Below are 21,480 nucleotides of genomic sequence, written 5' to 3'. Positions count from 1 at the left end.
AAATATATGAGAATTAATATACTTAACATACAATGAGTTTTTATGAAGCCATTACACAAAGATGAAGATTTCAATAGAAAAAAACAAGGCAAGGGGTTTGGACAGGCAATTCATTGAAGAATAAAAAGATAAACAAAACATGGTAAAAAACAAACAGTAAAGCTACAATAATACTCATCATTGCAACATGTTTATAATAAGAAGAAATTAGAAAACTATTCAAAATAGAGGACTGGATAACTAAATAATATTCATATTATGCAGTACACTACAACCATTAAAATGACATCACTGTGAAAGGAAGATCTTGTCTATTAAGTGACATACAGGTGGCAATCACAATTTTTGTTTCAAAAAGCAAATGTATATATATTTTATACATTTATGCAAGTGCATGTAAATCTATACATTTTCTCTGTAGAAAAATGTCCATTTTACCTCTGAATAATGGGATTACAGGATGATTAGTTATCTATTGCTGCCTAACAAATTATGCCAAATTCAGTGGCTTAAACAAAAACGTTCATTATCTCAGTTTCTATGAGGCGAGAATTTGGGAAGGAGCTTAGCTGGGTGGCTGGGACTCAGGGTTTCTCATGAAGTTTCAGTCAAGCTGTTGGCTGAGGCTACAGTTGTCTGAAGGCTGGACTGTGGCTGAAGGATATAATTTCAAAAAGACTCACATACCTGTTCACAGGTGGCCTCAGTTCCTTCCGTGTGGGCCCCCTGAAAAGGCTGCTTCCTGACACGGCAGCTGGCTTCCCCCAGAACAAGATGGAAGCTACCGTGTCTCTTATGACCTACCCTAGAAAGGTATTTCTTATTTTTGCTACTTTCTATTTACTGGAAACAAATCACAAAGTCCAGCCACGTTCAAGGCAAGAATTAACGCTCTACTTCTTGAAGGGAGGAATACCAAACAATTGTGGACATGCAGTCATGTATCCCTTAACAACAGGAATATGTTCTGAGAAATGTGTCATTGGACAATTCTGTCACTGTGTGACCATCAGAGAATGTACTCACACAAACCTAGATGGGATAGCCTGTCACACACTTAGGCTTTAAGGTATACCCTACTGCTCCTAGGCTACAAAGCTGTGTCACATGCTACTGTATTGAATACTGCAGGCAATTATAATACAATGGTATTTTGATCTAAACATAGAAAAGATACAGTAAAAATATGTTGTTATAATCTTATAGGACCACCATTGTACACATTGACAGAAACATCATTATGTGACCCACGACTTTATTTTGAAATCTCAACAGGTGACCTGTGGCATACTCAGAAAAAGATGTAATTTATTCCTGCATAGGAAAGTTAATTTCACAAATACACACACAGGCACACATACAGACATATAAAGAAACAACTTAAGAAGCAAAAATCCTCAATAGGCATGATATGCCAGCCACAAAAGCTAACACAATTCTGGGTTGGAATAAAAAAAAATGGCACCCAGAACAAGTTCCATGATACTCTGGTCCCACATAGACTACATCCAGAATGTCCTGTTCACCTCCAAGTAGCAGTCTTAGTAAATTCAAAGTGGAAAGTGAACAAACTAGGACTCATCACTTAGGTAAAGTTACTTCAGAGTAAAGAATAGCCTGGAGGAAAATAGGAGGTGTTTGGCTTGAAAGAGAGAAGACTTGACCAGGCATGGTAACTCATGCCTATAATCCCAGCACTCTGGGGGCCAAGGTGGGTGGATCGCTTGAGCCCAGGAGTTTGAGACCAGCCTGGCCAACATGGCGAAACCCTGTCTCTACTAAAGATACAAAAATTATTCCAGCATGGTGGCATGCACCCATTAGTCCCAGCTCTCAGGAGGCTGAGGCATGAGAATCGCTTGAACCCAGGAGGTGGAGGTTACAGTGGGCTGAGATCACACCATTGCACCCCAGCCTGGGTGACAGAATGAGACTGTCAAAAAAAAAAAAAAAAAAAAGGAAAGAGACTTGAGGGGGAGAAGGAACAGGAAAATCATCACCTTCAACTATATATAGGGTTGTTACAGGGAAAAGTTAAAAGACTTAGGGGGTAGAACTTGAACCAATGAGTCAGAGTCACAGGGGTGCAATGTGGCTCATTAAAAGGCAGAATTGTTTAGCAATTAGAGTCAAGAACCGGAATGTGCCACTCAGTGAATATTCCAGGTGGCGGCAAGAGGAGTTCATGGTGCCTGAGGAGGCACGGTGCTTCTGCTCCCTCTGAGGGTCATGTCCAAACAGGTCCTTCCTTACTCACACTGATGTGGCTGGAAACCAACCCTACGGCCTCTGCCAAAGCCATAGTCTTCACACCACGGCCTAAGCCATGAGGTATAAGTGAAATGTACTTATACCTCATAGTACAGTGCCTGGCACATAGTACGTGCTCATAAATGTTAGCTGTTACCTCTCCAATTGACTCAAAGTGTGACTGGAACCTCTCTAACATCCCTTCCAATTTCTAAGACTTTATTTAAAAAGTTAAAATCACTATAATTAGCTATTAATCCTAGTGGTTAGCTTCAGTAATAATATAAATACTTAAGTGTAGGAATGACAAAATTCATCTTCAAAGTCATCCATGATGGTTGGACATGCTTTGGGAAACCACAAACAACAGAGGCAGTCACTTAGATAGACATATAAAAACCACAAAAATCAAAACTACACATATTCAAACAAGTCATATCCTCTCTGGTGTATGTGGTCTGCTTTCTGGAATGAAGTTATTTTAAAAAGGATACTCAAACTGGGCTACTTTACCCACTCAGAGTAAATTAAATTACGACAATTAGATTATTCACCCATGCCTGCCAACTACCCACCACAACTAAAAACTTACTTTTTGGGTGCCAGCAGCCTGGATATCCTGCCATGTTGCTACAGGTTCTGTAGCGACGTGCCATTCTGGGTAAGTTTTAGCGAGTAACTTCACAAACGTGGACTTTCCCACAGCTGCAATGCAAACAGCATGTATTGGGATGCTTCCCAAATCAGGGCTGAAGGAGAAGGCTGCTACTAAACTCCGCCACAAACGCCCAACTCAAGGGAACAAGTATCAGTTTTCTGAATTTCACACTCAGCAGCCATACCATTGTTAGACTGATAACAGATCAATCCATGCCAACCAGAGCTGCTATAATGAACACAGCCAATAGGGAGGAAAAATTCCTTCAAGATTTAATTTGCAATTTCCATGTCTCAACCTTCCAGAGGCAGAGCATTTAATGACAGTTGAAAATGTAAAAGTAGATGAAATCAGTTCTGTAAGTTCTATCACTTGAGTCACCATTCTATTTGTGCTGTGACAGTGTAAAATTTCTTAGTTTTTCAAGATAAAAAATAAAAATGATTATAATCTCATTCATTCAACAAATCTAAAAAATATTCATGGAGTGCTGACTATGTGCTCAGGACTGTCAGGCACTGTGGGTACAATGGCAAACAAAACAGAATGGATTTTGCCCTCACAGAGCTTGTATGGGTGACAGACAGTAGACAAACACAAAATTAACTACTAACAAACTGTGTTAGGTGCTAGGAAAAAATGCAGGATGGCACTAATATAGCCCGGGAGGTCAAAGAAGACTCCTTCGAAAAAATGAAAAGATGATAATTCATGCAAAGGGAGTAGCATGCACAAAGACCTGAAAGAGAGAAAGAAGTTGACATACAATACAGAAGTTTGAGGCCCTAGAAGAAGCCATACAGTATGGCTACAGCATGAGTAAGTGATGGAGAAGTGTCTCAAAATGGGTGTAGCCACACAGAGAGGGAGTCCGGGGCCAGGTCACACAGGGCTCTGTAGTCATGGTAAGAAGACTGAATTCTATTCTAAGGGCAATGGGAAGTTGGTGAGGATTGGTTTTAAGTAGGAAAATTATAAGACTCCTTCTCATTTTTAAAAGATCACTCCACCAGCTACGTAAGAATGGGATGACGCAGAAGCAAGCAGGCTAGTTAAAAGATATAGCAGCTTGCCCCTGGGTGATAGCAGAGGAGTGAAAAGTAGTGGTTGTTTCGAGAAATATTTTGGAGATGGAATCAACCTAGTAACACAACATTCAAGTTATCTTTTCCCATTTATACCAATGTTTGGCCCATACCTCCCTGAGCTCCAGAGACTCTATTCAAGAACCCTCCAGACATCTCCACTTGGGACATTCCACAAACACCTCAAAGTCAACATATTTCCTAAATGAACTAATCATCTTTCCCACCAAACTGAGCTTCCTCCTGTATCCCAGACCTCAGGGTATGAACACACCATCCACTCACTGACAGAAGTCCCTCCTCTGCCAAACCTCAGAGGCCACTAAATCCTTCTGCATTTGCTTCTAAATTTTTCATATTTGTCTTTTTCTCTCTATTCCCACCTCCATGCTCAAGACCAGCCTCTTATCATCTCTTGCCTTTCTGATGCTGGCCTTGCTCTCTTCAATCCATGCTCCATACTGTGGCCAGACTGAACATGAAATAACACTGCTTACAATCTTTTGACAACTCCCTATTGGCTACAGCAAGGGCAAGCGACGGAGGAGTGGCTCAAGATGGACGTGGCCACATGGGCAGTCCAGGGCCAGGTCACATAGGGCCTTGTGGCCATGGTAAGAGGGCTTTATTCTATTCTAAGGGCAATGGGAAGTTAGTGACATCTGAGCTAAGACCTGAACAAGCTTCATGACAAACTCCAAACTCTTTAACATGGTCTGCAAGACACAACAAGATCTGATCCCTGTGTATGCCTCTCTGGCCTCGGCTTTCCTTTAGGGAGCCTACACTCCTGCAGGACCAAACTCCAATCATGCCATGTTCTCTTGCAAATATGACTTTGCATATGCTTTCCCATTTTCCGAAGCGCCTCCTCTCCTCTCCTCACCTGACCAACGCCTACTCAATCCTCAAGGTTCTGTTTAGATGTACCTCCTGTGTGAAGCCTTCCCAGATCCCGATACCTCTGAGCTGGATTAGCTAGTCCTCCTTTGTGCTTGGCTTGGTATTCTGGGTGAGACTCCATCACTGCACCTGTCATTGTGTTTCTCCAGCTGGAGGATGGGGCTCCTCCAGGGTAGAAAACAAACTGCAACCTAATGACCTGGCCAAATGAATAAAATACACAGTATATTACTAATTTCAGTTCTCTCTGAAACCTATATTTGTGAAAAATAAAAAATGAATCTTAAGACTGTATCTGGGCCGGGCGCGGTGGCTCACGCCTGTAATCCCAGCACTTAGGGAGGCCGAGGCGGGCGGATCACAAGGTCAGGAGATCGAGACCACGGTGAAACCCCATCTCTATTAAAAATACAAAAAATTAGCCGGGCGCCTGTAGTCCCAGCTACTCGGGAGGCTGAGGCAGGAGAAGGGCGTGAACCCGGGAGGCGGAGCTTGCAGTGAGCCAAGATTGCGCCACTGCACTCCAGCCTGGGGCACAGAGCGAGACTCTGTCTCCAAACAAAAAAAAAAAAAAAAAAAAAAAAAAGACTGTATCTGGACCTCAGTCTCCTCTATCAGAAGTAATCTATCTCAAGGGAAAGAAGGGGGGCATCCTTCCACTTATGGTTACTGATTGGGGTGCTGATGTCTCAGCACAAGAACCCACACATTTAATAGATGACATTTACTATATGCCACCCCAACTCCTCTCTGAATAGGCAGGATAAGAACAAACAGCATGAATCTGTAGATTTGTACAGTCACGCTCATCTCTCAGTCCCCACCTCCACCTAACTTGTGTGTGCTTCTTCACATCTGTTCAATCCCTACTCTTCCCACACTCCAATGAATAAATGCCCTCCCCTGCTCTTCCAGGCCTGTGTCTAAATCCTTTCCCCCAGCAAGCCTGAGGTCCCATTTCTTCATTACTTCTCTAGCTCTGAATTCCTACCACACTGGTTAGGTGCCAAGTGGCTGAATGTGTATATTATCAGATACCTGTCTGCCCTGAGTAAGCCCTTGCTTAAAATATTTGGCCAGATGGTCAATATTTAGATTGTAGGTTGTTTAACAAGTCTAAAATATGGTCCCTGCTATTTAATAGCTAAAAAGTTATTTTAATGAATATGAAAAGATAAACGTAGCTGATTTGTTAGATGGCTGGGATTGAGTAATTGTTAGAATTACATATATACATACATACATATATCTATATATAAAAATTTTTTTTGTTTTTGAGATGGAGTCTAGCTCCATCACCCAGGCTGGAGTGCAGTGATGTGATCTCAGCTCACTGCAAGCTCCGCCTCCCGGGTTCACGCCATTCTCCTGTCTCAGTCTCCCAAGTAGCTGGGACTACAGGCGCCCGCTACCACGCCTGGCTAATTTTTTGGTATTTTTAGTAGAGACGGGGTTTCACCGTGTTAGCCAGGATGGTCTCGATCTCCTGACCTCGTGATCCACCCACCTCGGCCTCCCAAAGTGCTGGGATTACAGGCGTAAGCCCCCGCACCTGGCCAGAATTACTTATATTTTTTAAAAGTTAAAAACAATTACCTTAAAAAAACTGTTGCAGATGGAAAGGAAGGGCTCTGAGGTCAGACACTATTAGTTCATCTAAGAGCAGTCAGGACTCCAAGAAATTGACTCATGCAATTTAAACACATAAATTCTGGAATGCCAACAAATTAGATGTAACAGGAAATACACAGTTCCAATGACTGGAACAATAACATCTAATACCCAGGGTACTCTGTAACCCATTCTCCATTCCAAGGCTTCTGGAAAGCCAGTTTAGTAATCAGAAGGCAGCTTCAGCATACAATGACAGTAAATGGTGGTGAAAGGTCCTAAGAGCTGTGCCATCCATGTTTCTGGGGCTTGGAGAGCCTGAGTAATTCACTACAGGGCAGTATTTCTTAAACTAATTCCACTGGAACTGAGCTGTGCCAGGTACCACCCACAGATGTGGAATAATTACTTCAAAAAAATAATTCAAAGTTATATGTTTTTATTAAAGCCAGACACAGTATAACTTTCTCAGTGCTGTGATACCTGTTCATAATATACATTTTTTTCCTTCCTGCTGGGGTGTTTTTTGTCTGTTTTGACAAATGTTTCAAGGTGTTCACAGGGGGTTCGTAAGAGTGGTGGTGTTTGGCTCTCCACTGCTTCAGAGGCCTCCTCCTAGTGATCAGAACACCCCTGTCTAGAGAAAGCCTACTTCTTCAGTCAATCTCTTATGATATCATTATCTCAGACTTACTGCAATTTAGTTAGATCCCAGCTTAGCTGCTACCTTTCCTTTTGAGATGGGGGTCTCTCTCTTATCACCCAGGCTGGAGTGCAGTGGTGCGATCTTGGCTCACAGCAACCTCTGCCTCCCGGGCTCAGGTGATCTTCTCACCTCAGCCTGCTGGGTAGCTGGTCCAGTATGTTTGACCTGCCCAATATACTGTTTGTTTGTTTGTTTATGAGACGGAGTCTAGCTGTCGCCCAGGCTGGAGTGCAGTGGCACAATCTTGGCTCACTGCAACCTCCGCTTCCTGGATTTAAGTGACTCTCCTACCTCAGCCTCTCGAGTAGCTGGGACTATAGGTGTGTGCCACCATGCCCAGCTAATTTTTGTATTTTTGGCAGAGACAGGGTTTCACCATGTTGCCCCGGCTGGTCTCAGACTCCTAAGTTCAAGCGATCCACCTGCCTTGGCCTCCCAAAGTGCTGGGATTACAGGCGTGAGCCACTGCGCCGGGCCACTGCTGTTATCTTTCTTTTCATTTTTTTTTTTTTTGGAGACAGAGTCTTGCTCTGTTGCCCAGGCTGGAGTGCAGTGGGGCTATCTCAGCTCACTGCAACCTCTGACTCCTGAGTTCAACTGATTCTCCAGCCTCTCAGCCTCCCGAGTAACTGGGACTACAGGCACATGCCACCACACCTGACTAATTTTTGTATTTTCAGTAGAGACAGGGTTTCGCCATGTTGGCCAGGGTGGTCTCGAACTCCTGACCTCAGGTGATCTGCCCACCTCAGCCTCCCAAAGTGCTGGGATGACAGGCGTCAGCCACATCGCCCGGCCTATCTTTCAATATACTCTTAGTATTATGAATTTTGGAAGGTATTGGATCTTACAAGCAGCATCAAACCTTCCCTTAGGACCTTGGCCACCGGTGTTCTCTGTTGTTATATTGCCAGGACTTTCAAAAAGGTGGAAGGTACTTTCTTAAGAGTATATTACTTCAACATGTTGATTTTCATTAGCTCCACGATTCTCATTCCACAGCTGGACCAGAGAGTTCTGTTGTTACCACTCATCTTTTCCTAAGGCATGGTTTTTCCCCCCTACAAAATTTTCTATAAACTGACAATGCCTACCATAGCTATGTAATGCTAAAATCTAGTAGTAAGATAGCATATGATGTAATACCCAAAATAACAGATCCCATTATTTTACGTCTAATACAGTTGTATTTCACAGTAGCCTATATTTATCACCTCTAGGCATTTTCATCTCCTGAACAAGATGAAAAACTTGAGAAAAAAAATCCAATTCTGAAATCTTTTACCAAAATCCAACAGTCAGAACATATAAAACTGTCTAATGTCTTCTTAAAAAAATCCTTCCAAAAAAAAATTAAACTCTTTATTTCAGATACTGTATTTGATGCTGCATTCATTCACTTACTCATTCATTCAATCAACAAATGTTTATGGAGTAGCTACCAAGTGGTAGGTACTATAACTGAAATGATGGTCTAGGCTGAGAGCTTGCCCTCAAGTTATATTCCAACCCCAAGACTGAGTACTCAGGATCACACAGGCTCTAAGCTTAAAAGCATTCTAGGCAAAGTTAATAAAAATCAGTCAGCAGGCTTAAAAAAAACTTAGTACATTTTACTTTGATGCCTTTTTTTCATGAAAAACTGTTTACGAAAAAAAAAAAAAAAGGCCAAAAAACTTCCTCACACCTTCCTATGATCCAAACTCATCTGTTTAGCACAAAAGACTCTTACTGATCTGGCATCCCCTCCTCCCTGCCTTGCCTACCAGGTGATTCAGCTTTCCACTGCCACCTTCTCTGCAAAGCCTCCTTGAACTCTCTCCAGCTCCACTTCATCTCTAGGCAGAGTTAATTACTGCCTGCTCTGGTTTACCAAAGGATTACACTGTAATTATTTGTTCACTCATCACTCCCTCCAGCTAGACTGGGAGCTCACTTTTAAAGACAGAGACTGAACCTTTGCATCCTGAGTATGAGAACAGTGATAGATGGATGAAAGGAGGTGAGTCACAGGCACAGAGAATCCACTACACAGTATTTGATATAAATAGGCTATTTTTTCCCAAGGATTCTTTGCCCAACCATTTATACTCAAAATAAGTAAAAGACACATATTAGTGATGTGAAGTCACTAATTTTGAATGCTGGAGGAAACATGTTATTAGGGAAGCCCTCTACTGCTTTATGTTTAAGTCTCTTGATTGAAAAGTACAAAAGAGTTTCCTCTTCTCTGGTTGGGTCTTTGAACATCAAGTAAAAATGCTGAGATGACTCACTGACAGTGAGATTTCATACAGCAATCTTTTCTTCAATTTAGGCTTGTAATCGTAAGATAATCACAAGAAGATGATAATACACTGTAGGGATGAACAGTCTTAGAAGAGAGGCTAAGTGTTTTATGTTTTAGATTTTCAGGGGTTCTAGGTACCAAGCTTTTGACTTTCAATCACACATCTTATAATCTTACATCTTATAATCTTACATCTTCGTAAGTCATGCTAGATGCCATTAGTTGCTACTTCACTGATCAATTTTCCTTACATGCCACTGTCTGCACCTTCAGGATCAGAATAACAGGACTTAGAGCAGAAGGAATACAAGAAAACCCCCTCCAAACATACCTAATTTTGGTTAGGACAGGGGTTCACCTTCCCTGTTCAGGTTTCCTGAATGGGTGCTCTCAATCTGATTTGCTTGAGGACGTTACCTGTGATTAGAGAAGATGCTCACTCTTGATTTAAAAAGCAGTTTAGTATATTCCCTGTGTGGGTACCAATGCCTAACTTCCACATGGATATCACAGCACAGGATTCAAGAATCTGGTCAGTACTGAGTACACTGGGTCAAGGCAGGCGTTAGGTGTCAGCAATACAAAGATGAACAGCACACTGAGTGGTCAGAACCCAAGGAAGGTGGTGAATGTGCAAACAAGCTCAGTAGAACTCAAGTGCTGCAGCAGTTGTGGGTACAAAATGTTATGTCAGCCCACAGAGGAGGCAGTGACTAATTCTGTCTAGGGAGAGTCATCAGGGTGTGTGGGGTGATGAAGAGTAGTGGGAGATGAAAGGAAAAAAGAGTCAGATTAGGTTCCCCCATTCCACTTCGCATCACCCTTTTTTGGGGCAACTGCATTTACTTCCAAGGCTTCAACAACTACGCCCCACCAGTCAACAACTTCCACATCTGAAACCTCAGCACCCATCTCCAGACTCTCTTGACTTCAGGCATATATTCCAATCTGTCTCAGAACACCTCTATGTCTCACAGGAACCTCATACAAAACATATCACTCTACCCTCCCCAGACCGCCTCTTCCTTTATTCCCTTTATTCCTGATGAACCTCAGTGTCACCCTCCTCTACTCCTCCTCATCCCTCGCCTCCAAGTGGCCACCACATCCTGTCAATCCCACTTCCAAAATCTCTCTCACACCATCACTTCTCTGTCTCTCCAGTTCTTCTATTCAGGCCTGCATCTTTCCTCCCTCCAATTACTCCAATAGCCACAAAACTAGTGCACAGACTCAACTCTGTTCCAATTCATCTATTCATTCATCCAACAAACTGGATGCAAGGCACTATGGGTACTGCAGCAAACAAAATATACAAAGAAAGTGCCTGTTTTATGGAGCTTTCTTTCTCATCCTACACAGTTTCCTTTTTAAAATTAATCTGGTCATGGCACACACTGGCTTCAAGTGTTCAACAGCCTCCCACTGCCAACAGGACGAATTAGCATGGTCCACAAGGCTCTTCGACATATGGCAAATCCCACCCTTCCAATCTCTTGTTCTGTCACGCTTTCACAGGTCCCTTCAACTCCAGGCACATCCAACTATTTCTCTTCCATTAAAACTGCATGTGTTAGTCAGGCATGATGGCACATGCCTGTAGTCTCAGCTACCTGGGAGGCTGAGGCAGGAGAATCACTTGAACCTGGGAGGCGGAGGTTGCAGTGAGATGAGATCACACCACTGCACTCCAGCCTGGGTGACAGAATGAGACTCTGTCTCAAAAACATAAACAAAAACAAAAAACTGCATATGTTTCTTCAGGCTTCACCACCTTGGCACATGTTGCTTTCTATGCTTGAAATACTTTTTCCTCTTCTTCCTCTTGGGAATTCCTACCCCAGAGATTCTGGCTTTCCATGCCCAATCACGGATCTCACCACACAGTATGAAAATTATGTCAAGTCAGAGGGGCGCAGTGGCTCACGCCTGTAATCCCAGCACTTTGGGAGGCCAAGGCTGGTGGATCACAAGGTCAGGAGATCAAGACCATCCTGGCTAACATGGTGAAACCCCATCTCTACTAAAACATACAAAAAATTAGCCGGGCGTGATGGTGGGCACCTGTAGTCCCAACTACTCAGGAGGCTGAGGCAGGAGAATGGCGTGAACCCAGGAGGCGGAGGTTGCAGTGAGCTGAGATTGTGCCACTGCACTCCGGCCTGGGTGACAGAGTGAGACTGTCTCAAAAAAAAAAAAAAAGAAAGAAAAGAAAAGAAAATTATGTCAAGTCTGTTTCTCCCATTTGGTTGTGAGCTCCTTGAAGGACAGGAACTGTAACCTATTCACTGCTATGCTTAGCATGAGAGTGGAGTCTTAGTCCTCACTCAGTAAGCCTCTGTTGCATGAGAAAGCAAGAAAGAAGCAGAGAAATTTGAGAAGGTTAAGAAGCAAAGGTCAGACCTGTCCTAAGTTACTTTGTGATATATACCCTGTTCTCTCTCTGGGCTTTGAGGAGAGCTTCCTTTAGGGGTGTGTTTCTCAAAGTACAGTACAAAACATATTTAAATAATAACATCATCAGGCAAATAGCAGGACTCTCCTTTCCCATTCCTTTTGATGTTTCCGATTTGGCTGGAGAAAAACACGCAGCCATGGTGACTGGTCTCACTTTAAATTCATGACCACTAACTCAAAGTGGGTCCTAAATGGTACCCAGCAATTTAACATTTCTCTTGCTTATTCACTAGAGTATTTCAAGTCGTGTCTCCACATTCACTCTTAGCTGATGACCTTTCTTCCTATTTCACGCTGAAAACAGACACAACCAGGCCGGGCGCAGTGGCTCACGCCTGTAATCCCAGCACTTTGGGAGGCCGAGGCAGGCGGATCATCTGAGGTCAGGAGATTGAGACCATCCTGGCTAACATGGTGAAACCCCGTCTCTACTTAAAAAAAAAAAAAAAAAAAAAAAAATTAGCCGGGCGTGGTGGCAGGTGCCTGTAGTCCCAGCTACACAGGAGGCTGAGGCAGGAGAATGGCGTGAACCTGGGAGGCAGAGCTTGCAGTGAGCCGAGATGGCGCCACTACACTCCAGACTGGGAGAGAGCAAGACTCCGGCTCACCAAAAAAAAAAAAAAAAAGACAGACACAACCAAAAGATCTTCCCAAGTTCCCACCACACCCACTCAAGTTGGTGCTCATATATTTTGCTATCACTCCTGTTACTAGGGACGAATTGTGCTCCTAGCTAAGGCTAAATTCTTTCCCACTGGGCAACAGATCCCATTCTTTCTTGCTTAAAAATCACTCCAGCAATTCTATCCTCTGTCCCAATTTACCAGTTTTCCTCCTTTCTACTAGACCACTTCCGTCAACTTACAAACCTGCTCTAATTCTTCTTACGAAAAGAAAATTTAAAATGTTAAACTCTCATACCGTCTTCTAATTTCAGCTACCGCCCCATGACTTCCCTTTCTAAAAACTTCCAGTTATCTTAACCCACTCTCCTCACCTCCCATTCTCCTTGAACCTATACGGATTAGGCTTTCACTCCTAACACTCCTAAAACTGTTCGAGTTCACCAAAGACCTTCATTTACTTAAACAGTATAACACAGCTGATCATTCCCTCCCACTGAACACCTTCTTCACTTGGCTTCCAGGATATCATTCTGTTTTTTTCTCCTGTCTCAGTGGGCATTCCTTCTCTGTCTCTGCTTATTCCTTCCCACCTCCCCAGTCTCATAATATTTGCATGCCCAGGGCTCAGTCCTTTCCATCAACACATAGTCTTCTAGCATTAAGTCCCACCTACATTTACAGCTCCAGTCCAGAAGACCCTAATTCTGAACTTACATATCCAACTACCTATCCAACACCTCTACTTGGATATTAATAGGCATGTAAAAACCTAACATGCTTAAAACCAAGGCTCACGCCTGTAATCCTAGCACTTTGGGAGGCCAAGGCAGGACGATCACTTGAGCCCAGGAGTTCAAGAACAGCCTGGGAAATACAGTGAGACTCCATCTCTACAAAAAATATAAAAAATCAGCCAGGCATAGTGGCAAACACCTGTGGTTGCAGCTACTCAAGAGGCTAAGGTGGGAGGATGGCTTGAGCCTGGGAGGCAGGCTGCAGTGAGATGCAATTGCATCACTGTATTCTAGCCTGGGCAACAGGGCGAAACCCCACCAAGGGAGGGGAAGAGAGGGGAGAAAGAAGGAAAGGAGGAAATAAAGAAAATCAGGAGTCTATCTTTCAAGTACTCAAGTCAAAATAACTGGAGTCATCATTGGCCCCTCTCTTTATCTTACACTGCATTCAACCTGTCACCAAATCCAGTTGGCCCTACCTTAAAATATAACTAGAACCCAATCATTTCTCACCACTTCCACTGTTAAATTTTACTTAAAATGTAACTCAATTTTTGTTAACATGTAACTAAGTATAACCAGAATCCAATCACGTCTCACCACTTTCACAAAGGTCCAACATACCATAATTATTGCAATACCACTTAACACCCTTTACTTTCAACATATCAGCCACAGTGATCTTTTTATAATCTAAGTAAAACTGTCGCTAGACTCCTCAAACCTTCCAATGGCTACCCATCTCAGTAAGATTAAAAACCCATGATAAGGCCTATAAAAATCTGGCCAACCCTTGGGCTTCTGCCCTCATTTCCCTACCGTCCTTGCTCACTCGAGTTCAGCCACAATAACTTCCCTCCTATTCCCCAAACACACTTTCCACCTCAGGGCCTTTCCAATTGCTTTTCACTGTGCTTAGAAGATTCTTCTCCCAGGTATCCACATGGTTTGCTCCCTCACCTTCTTCAGTTTTTTGCTCAGATGTCACCTCAGTGAGGCCTTGCTTATTTTATTTAAAATGACAACTTCGGCCAGGCACGGTGGCTCACTCCTATAATCCCAGCACTTTGGGAGGCCGAGGCAGGCGGATCATCTGAAGTCAGGAGTTCAAGACCAGCCTGGCCAACATGGTGAAACCCTGTCTCTAATAATAAAACAAAAATTAGCTGGGTGTGGTGGCAGATGCCTCTAATCCCAGCTACTCGGGAGGCTAAGGCAGGAGAATCGCTTGAACCAGAGAGGCTGAGGTTGCAGTGAGTCGAGATCAAACCACTGCACTCCAGCCTGGGCAACAAGAGTGACACTCCATCTCAAATAAAATAAAACCTTCCCTCAATTCTTCATCCCTGATTTTTCTCCATCATACTCATTACTCTCTAACATATTGTTCACCTTGCTTAATTCGTGTTGTTTATTGTCTATCTCTCCCTACTTGAATTCCATGAGAGCAGAGATTTCTATTTCTTCTATTCACAGCTGTATTCTCCAGGCCAAGAACAGTGCTGGCATATGAAGTGGCTCAAAAGGTGATTTGTTGAATGAATAAAAAAAGAAATTGTCAGTTTGCTGCTAGAATGTCTTCAGTACTCAACACTTGCTAAGCCCCTTTTAGGGCTCAGTACCTTGGCAGGTAAAAGTATCAAGTCAGAATTTATTAATATTAAATTGAAATGCTTTGCCTTCATTTTGCTTTTTGACTACTTTTTATTCAAGATACTGGGTCTCATTCTTGTAACAAAATTATTTTTAATTTAATACATGTTTTTAAGTTAAAAAGTGAGGTTCTTCTAAGAAAAGCCTCAAGAAATTATCATGCAACTAGCACAGGCACAAAAACTGTGAATGTGGTATTTGAAGGACTTAAGTTTAGGAACTCTCTTAGAATAGGGTTGCCAGATAAAATACAGGACACAGTTAAATATGAACTTTCAATGAGTGATTTCGTTGTTGTTTCGGTGTAAGGATGCCCCAAATATTGCATTGGACACACACTAAAAATTATTCGTTATCTTAAATTCTATTTTAACTGGATATTATTTTTAATTTTTGCTAAATATGGCAACCCTATCTAGGAGAACAAATAAACTGCACCCGCTTGTCGCTTCAATTTCGATCTATTACAAACAGCTAATAAAATTCTTGTCCTAGCCACTAACTGCGTGGCTTTTATGCCCCAACAAATGTGTCCCTGTGGGCGGGTAATGAGGCCCGATACTCTAAAAATCAAGGAGGCAAAGATCCACAGTGCACTTTGCGAGGGGAAAGGCCCTCCTCGCAGCCCAGAAAGAGAGGCCGGCCGCATCAGACGCGGGCCATTCCGAGCCCAGCTCCTTTCCCAGCCTCTGTCACCTGCGTGGCGGAGGCCAAGGCTTGGCTTGGCAGTCGCTTTCCGGCCCTTACCAATGTTGCCTTCGATGGAGAGCCTTCGGGGCCCGCGCCCCGCGTGCAGGCCCCTGGAGAAGGGAACGCCCTCGAGTAGGCTCTGGGCCATGGAACTGAAGGGTGCTCGAAGCCGACTAAGAAAGAGGCGGCCCGCGGCCATCCCACCCACGATTCGCACAGCGATCACTTCCGCGGAGAGCACTTCCGCCCTAGGTACCGCTGCTCACTCGCTCCAGCGCACCGCTGACGTAAGGAGATCGTCAGGCAGGAAGTGGGTGGGGTTGAACATGCGACGGGGTGCGCCCAAGAGACCGCTCTGCTCTCGCGATGTTTGTAAAGAAGCGTTGCGAGAAGGAAGGGTTTTACAAGGGTGCAGAATTTGCTAGTAACAGGAGTTACGGTGTGAGTGGCTCCTCGGTTTTTGTTCATTGGATAAATAACATTTTAAGAGACATAACTCCACAGTCCAATCACCTCATTTTTGTATAACTTTAAAATAAATTTTATAACTGAACACAAATTAAAAATAGAAACTAATTTTAAGGGGATTTTTCCCCCCCAGGTGCTTGTTGTCTGGTTTTTAATACTGCAAGAAAATGGAAGTTTTAAAGTAGGAAAATGACTCAATCTGATGATTTACACAAATTTAACTTTTTCCTATTCCCTGTAATTCCCTGCACAATGCTGGCATATTATTGACTAAATTAACAGATAATCAGTTACACCCCATCTCTTAGTTTGTGTCTTGAGTAAGTAAATAAATGTTCGGTCAATCGATTCGCATTATAGCCAAAAATCCCTTCAGGATAAGGTGGTGGTGGCTCAGGTATGTGACTGGAAATTGTTTAAACCTGGTAGGTTGGGTTCTGTGCACGTAAGCAATGGCGGGTAGAGACTTGCTGGTGTATAAAACCTGAGTCCTGCTGTCGGTGAAGTGTGCTCTACAGAAGGGCAGGGACCTAAGCTGCTGCCACAGGTGAGGCCGGACTGCCACACCCCGTCGTCATAACAACCTCAGAACTAATGATTTACGAAATGTTGTTAAATGGTGCTTCTAGTTCCAGTCGCTTGAATCACCAGAGTCAAAACCGGGAGTCAACAGGCCAAACCGGCCTTCAGGCAGAACTCAGGTGTGGTAGGTTCTAGAAGACAAGGATCTGATGGCAAAGGGGGCTGGAGAAGGACCGGGGCTGGGATACCTAAGCTGTTCCCATAGAAAGCACAGGACCTTTTTCTTATGTTGATGTATATATAGGATGGCTGAGGTCATGTTTATATATTAAGAACATTTTTTTTTAATACACCGAATTTTGTTAGGATAACCAGGGTGGGGCGTTAATGGCTACTGGAGCGGCTAAAGTCCCACCCATTCCTATCTCCACTCCAGCAGCCACTTCTGTAAAAAAAAAAAAAAAAAAATACTGCTTACATTTATCTTACTTATGTAAACTCAGACTTGGAAATATTCATCCTAAAAACCTTGAGAGGCTCTCTGCCTCTCCAGGATCTTGCTGCCTCAGGAGCATTGTGAAAGTTAAACGAGTAAATTGTCTGCAGGCAGGTATTAATCTCCTAAAAGTTACCAGGCAGGAAAATAGGGTCTGGAGACAGGGAACCTAAGGCCGATTCAGGTTGACTTCCTAGAACTAAATCAAAAGGAAAATCCCAGCTTTCCAGCCCAAGTAACAAAAGGACCAGAAGCTAATCCCTTTGCAACCCCGGCTTTTCTGGGTGGCAGATGAAAAATTGAAAGTACCTCTGATTGGTGTCCTCGGGCAATCAATCAGGCTGGTGGCAGGCCAACTCTTTAGTTGCATAGGGTAAAACTTCGTAACTTCACTTCAGCCTCTGATTGGTCCCCTCCTGCAACCAATCAGACTGATCGCTGGCCACTACTTCATTTACATGGGGTGTACACCAAGTAACCAATAGGAAACCTCTAGGAGGTATTTAAACGCCAGAAGGCTGGGCACGGTGGCTCAAGCCTGTACTCCCAGCACTTTGGGAGGCTGAGACGAGCGGATCACGAGGTCAGGAGATCGAGACCATCCTGGCTAACCCGGTGAAACCGTCTAAAAAAAAAAAAAAAAAAAACTGGCCGGGCGCGGTGGCGGGCGCCTGTAGTCCCAGCTCCTCGGGAGGCTGAGGCAGGAGAATGGCGTAAACCCGAGAGGCGGAGCTTGCAGTGAGCTGAGATCCGGCCAGTGCACTCCAGCCTGGGCGACAGAGCGAGACTCCGTCTCAAACAAACAAAAAAAAACAAAACAAAAAAAAGAATTTTCTGGCGTTTATTTATTTATTTTTTTTTTTGAGGCGGAGTCTCGCTCTGTCGCCCAGGCTGGAGTGCAGTGGCCAGATCTCAGCTCACTGCAAGCTCCACCTCCCGGGTTTACGCCATTTTCCTGCCTCAGCCTCCCGAGTAGCTGGGACTACAGGCGCCCGCCACCTCGCCCGGCTAGTTTTTTGTATTTTTTTTTTTAGTAGAGACGGGGTTTCACCGTGTTAGCCAGGATGGTCTCGATCTCCTGACCTCGTGATCCGCCCGTCTCGGCCTCCCAAAGTGCTGGGATTACAGGCTTGAGCCACCGCGCCCGGCCAACGCCAGAAAATTCTATAATTGCTGCTTGCTTGGACCCCTCCTACACTGGGGAGTGTTTTTTGGTTTGCAATAAATCTGTGCTTTGTTGCTTCATTCTTTCCTTGCTTTGTGCGTTTTGTCCAATTCTTTGTTCAAAATGCCAAGAACCTGGACACCCTCTACCAGTAACAGAGCTCCTAAAAATTATTTTTAAAAATTTTATGGTGAAGTGGCCAGCCGTTGACACCACCATCATCAGTGAGAGAGAGTTCTGGTTGTCCCACATTCTTACCAACAGTTGATATTGTCAGCTTTTTTTCATTTTATCCATTTTGCTGTGTGTAATTATAACTTATTGTGGTTTTAATTTACATTTTCCTGCGGGTTAATGAAATCAAACATCTTTCCGTGTGTTTATTGATCATTTCAGTATTCTCTGTTGAAGTCTTATGTCCATTTTTCTATTTGTTGTCTTTTGCTTGTCTTATTCTTCAAATATTCTGGATGAGTCCTTTGGGAATATTTTCTCTCTGTCGTTTGCGTCTTTTTTTTTTTTTTTTTTTTTTTTTGAGACAGAGTCTTGCTCAGGCTGGAGTGCAGCGGGGCGATCTTGGCTCACGGCAACCTCCATCTCCTAGGTTCAAGCGATTCTCATGCTTCAGCCTCCTGAGTAGCTGGGATTACAGGCATGCGCCATGCCTGACTAAGTTTTTGTATTTTTAGTAGCGACGGGGTTTTGCTATGTTGGCCAGGCTGCTCTTGAACTCCTGGCCTCAAGTTATCCACCCACCTCGGCCTCCCAAAGTGTTGGGATTACAAGTGTGAGCCACCGCACCCAGCCTCTAAAAGCATTCAAAATTTTTTTTGATGTGGAGTGTAACGTAAGAAACTAAAATATTTTTTGCCTAAAATGCCTGTCAGTTATGTTAATTAATTAGTAATAATCTTTCTATCCCCCTTTACTTATTTATGCTTGTTTTGTTAAATGTTATTTTTTGGTTTTTGGTCCCAATTCCAAATTCCCAGAAGGGAGAATCTGATTTGCCCACCTGTGTTCAGGTGTCTAATCATGGTTCAATCAGCTGTGGCCAAGGAAGAGGGTTGGGGCCCCACTTTTGTGCATGAGGAAGTACAATTAAGGCGATCATCATGAGCAAAGAAGACACCCCCAAAGAGGTGGTGATCAGTTCCTCTTGGAAGCAGTAAACAGGGAGTTTTCATTCCACTTGGGTGCTAGCCAGAAACTGAAAGTAGTGGCATACCTGTGAGTAGAATTACCTCCCCATTACTTAGGAGAATGAGGCCACTTCCTGCCCCTGGGCGATTTTCAAATATCTGCTAGAGTTGATAAGTAGGAGTTGATGTTGCCCTGCAGGAACTCTAGTCTTTCAGCATCCACTCATTCATCCAATATTTGCTGAGCATCTACTGCATGCCAGACACTCTGCTTAGTCCTTGAAGTGCAGCTCTGAAGGAGTTACTATTTTTCCAGTGTTTGTAAATATTACTGTATACATAAAATACTGACCAATATTATATAAAATGTCATGCAGCTATTCAAAAAGGGAGATAAACATATAAAAATGTGGCCCAAACTTTCTTCTGCAGCCTGGAATTTTAGTCAGCTGTATCTCACCTACATTGAAGATTTTCTAATGTGCTGGATTGTGCTAAATCGATTTGGTTAAACTGGAAAGTACACTTTCAGAACGCGCTACCAACAAGGCTCTGAGTTAGAGTTGGCCAAAAGAGGACCTGGGGTGAGATTTGGAAGGCAGAGTGGGAGTGTCAGCCAGTGCTCTGTGGAAATCTTCTAGTCAGATGCTATGACAGACAGAGGTGCCCGGCAGATAGGTTTCACCTAGTCCTCCACTCATTTGTGACTCCTCTCAGATTATCCCACAGTTCCTTGCAGCCTTTCACTTTCCCAGCTCCTTCAGGCTTTGGATAAATCTCATTCCTGTAATAAAGCCCTTATTCCCATAATACCCATAGTGGCTCTGCTCCCCTGAATGAACTGTACTGATACACCTAATCATAAAGGGAGACACATCAAAAGGTGGTTAAGAGTATGGGCTCTGGATTCCAGTGACCTGGGGGTGAGTATTAAGAGACAGAACCCACTTGCCACACCTGTCACACAGTTACCACCCAATAGACATTATATAACTCATAAAAAGTAATGACTGCCTTCGTGGGCCCTCAGTGCCTGGGACATTGTTTCTCTCTCTCTCTCTGATGGGGTCTTGCTTGTTAGAGGCTGGCTTGAATTGGGTTCAAGTGATCCTCCCACCCCAGCCTCCCAAGTAGCTGGGATTACTGGAGTGAACCATCACACCTGACTTTTGTCGATCTTTAATAGACTTCCAGTTGGATTTCCACTTTCCTCAAGCCACTGTCCCTCTCTCTATCAGTGGATAACTCCACACCCACTGAAGAATTTAGGACAGCATTTTTAAAACTTGAAGTGGAGTAAGACTGGAGTAGGGGTGGAAGCATGGGGAAGGGAGGTTGGATGGCTGCCGGGGGTTGGTGAGAATGGTTTGGGCAGCCTGCCCTTCTCCACGTGGAGGTCCGGATGTCCCTCCATCGTGCAGTGTCAGTGCCCTACATCTCCTCAGAGCGCTCCCACCTCCTCCTGTGCTTTCTCGTCCAGCAGCCAGAGCCTGCAGCTCTTCTTTTGAGGAGGCCTTTGCTGATACAGATGGAAAGCCTAGGGCTTCAGTCCTCCCAGGGAGCACCCTCACCAATCACTGGCAGGTGGGACTGTGAAAGCCTGGCTCCCTGGCCTCCACCAGGCTAGCCTTAGACTCCAGAGCTCCCAGTGGGCGGGGCCAGGCTGAAACTGCCCTCTCCAGGACTTTATCTGCAATTGCCCTCTTGCCAGGTTTCCTCCCCTTTCCTCTTCTGCACCACCCGCCCCCCCCCCCCCCCCCCCCCACTCTGCTTACCAGCTCTCCTCAGAGCACTTCTTTAATAAGTCATTTGCAGGGAATCCTCATTTCCAGGTCTGCTTCTGGGAAACTGGTCCTCACACAGAAATCCCCTAAGGGCTTATGAAAGCCGCTCCTCCGTCCCACCCCACCCCCAGAGATCGAATGCTGGGAGGGTGAAAGGAATGTCTGACATTGAGGTCTCTGCGCTTAACCACTGGACTCCACTGTCTCCAAATGGGTGTGTCTGGGAAGCTTCATGGACCA

General features: G+C 44.1%; 1 protein-coding gene across 2 annotated transcripts in view; it reads right to left on the bottom strand.

Annotated features, from left to right (window-relative positions):
* The window catches only part of DGUOK (deoxyguanosine kinase), a 37,440-nt gene extending 21,495 nt beyond the window's left edge, over positions 1-15,945 (bottom strand). For both annotated transcript variants that reach the window (XM_011980701.1, XM_011980702.1), the window contains exons 1-2: positions 15,721-15,945; positions 2,843-2,955 (exon numbers count right to left, since the gene is read on the bottom strand). In XM_011980701.1, coding sequence (XP_011836091.1) covers positions 2,843-2,955; positions 15,721-15,862 — 255 coding nt within the window. In that variant the 5' untranslated portion in view covers positions 15,863-15,945. The remainder of the gene's footprint in view (positions 1-2,842; positions 2,956-15,720) is intronic.
* Positions 15,946-21,480: the final 5,535 nt, after the last annotated feature.

Source organism: Mandrillus leucophaeus, unplaced genomic scaffold (assembly GCF_000951045.1).
Source record: "Mandrillus leucophaeus isolate KB7577 unplaced genomic scaffold, Mleu.le_1.0 Scaffold216, whole genome shotgun sequence".
NCBI classification, from domain to species: Eukaryota; Metazoa; Chordata; class Mammalia; order Primates; family Cercopithecidae; genus Mandrillus; species Mandrillus leucophaeus.
The sequence above is the reverse complement of the archived record's forward strand: the minus strand, read 5'-3'. Positions and strand labels throughout refer to the sequence as shown.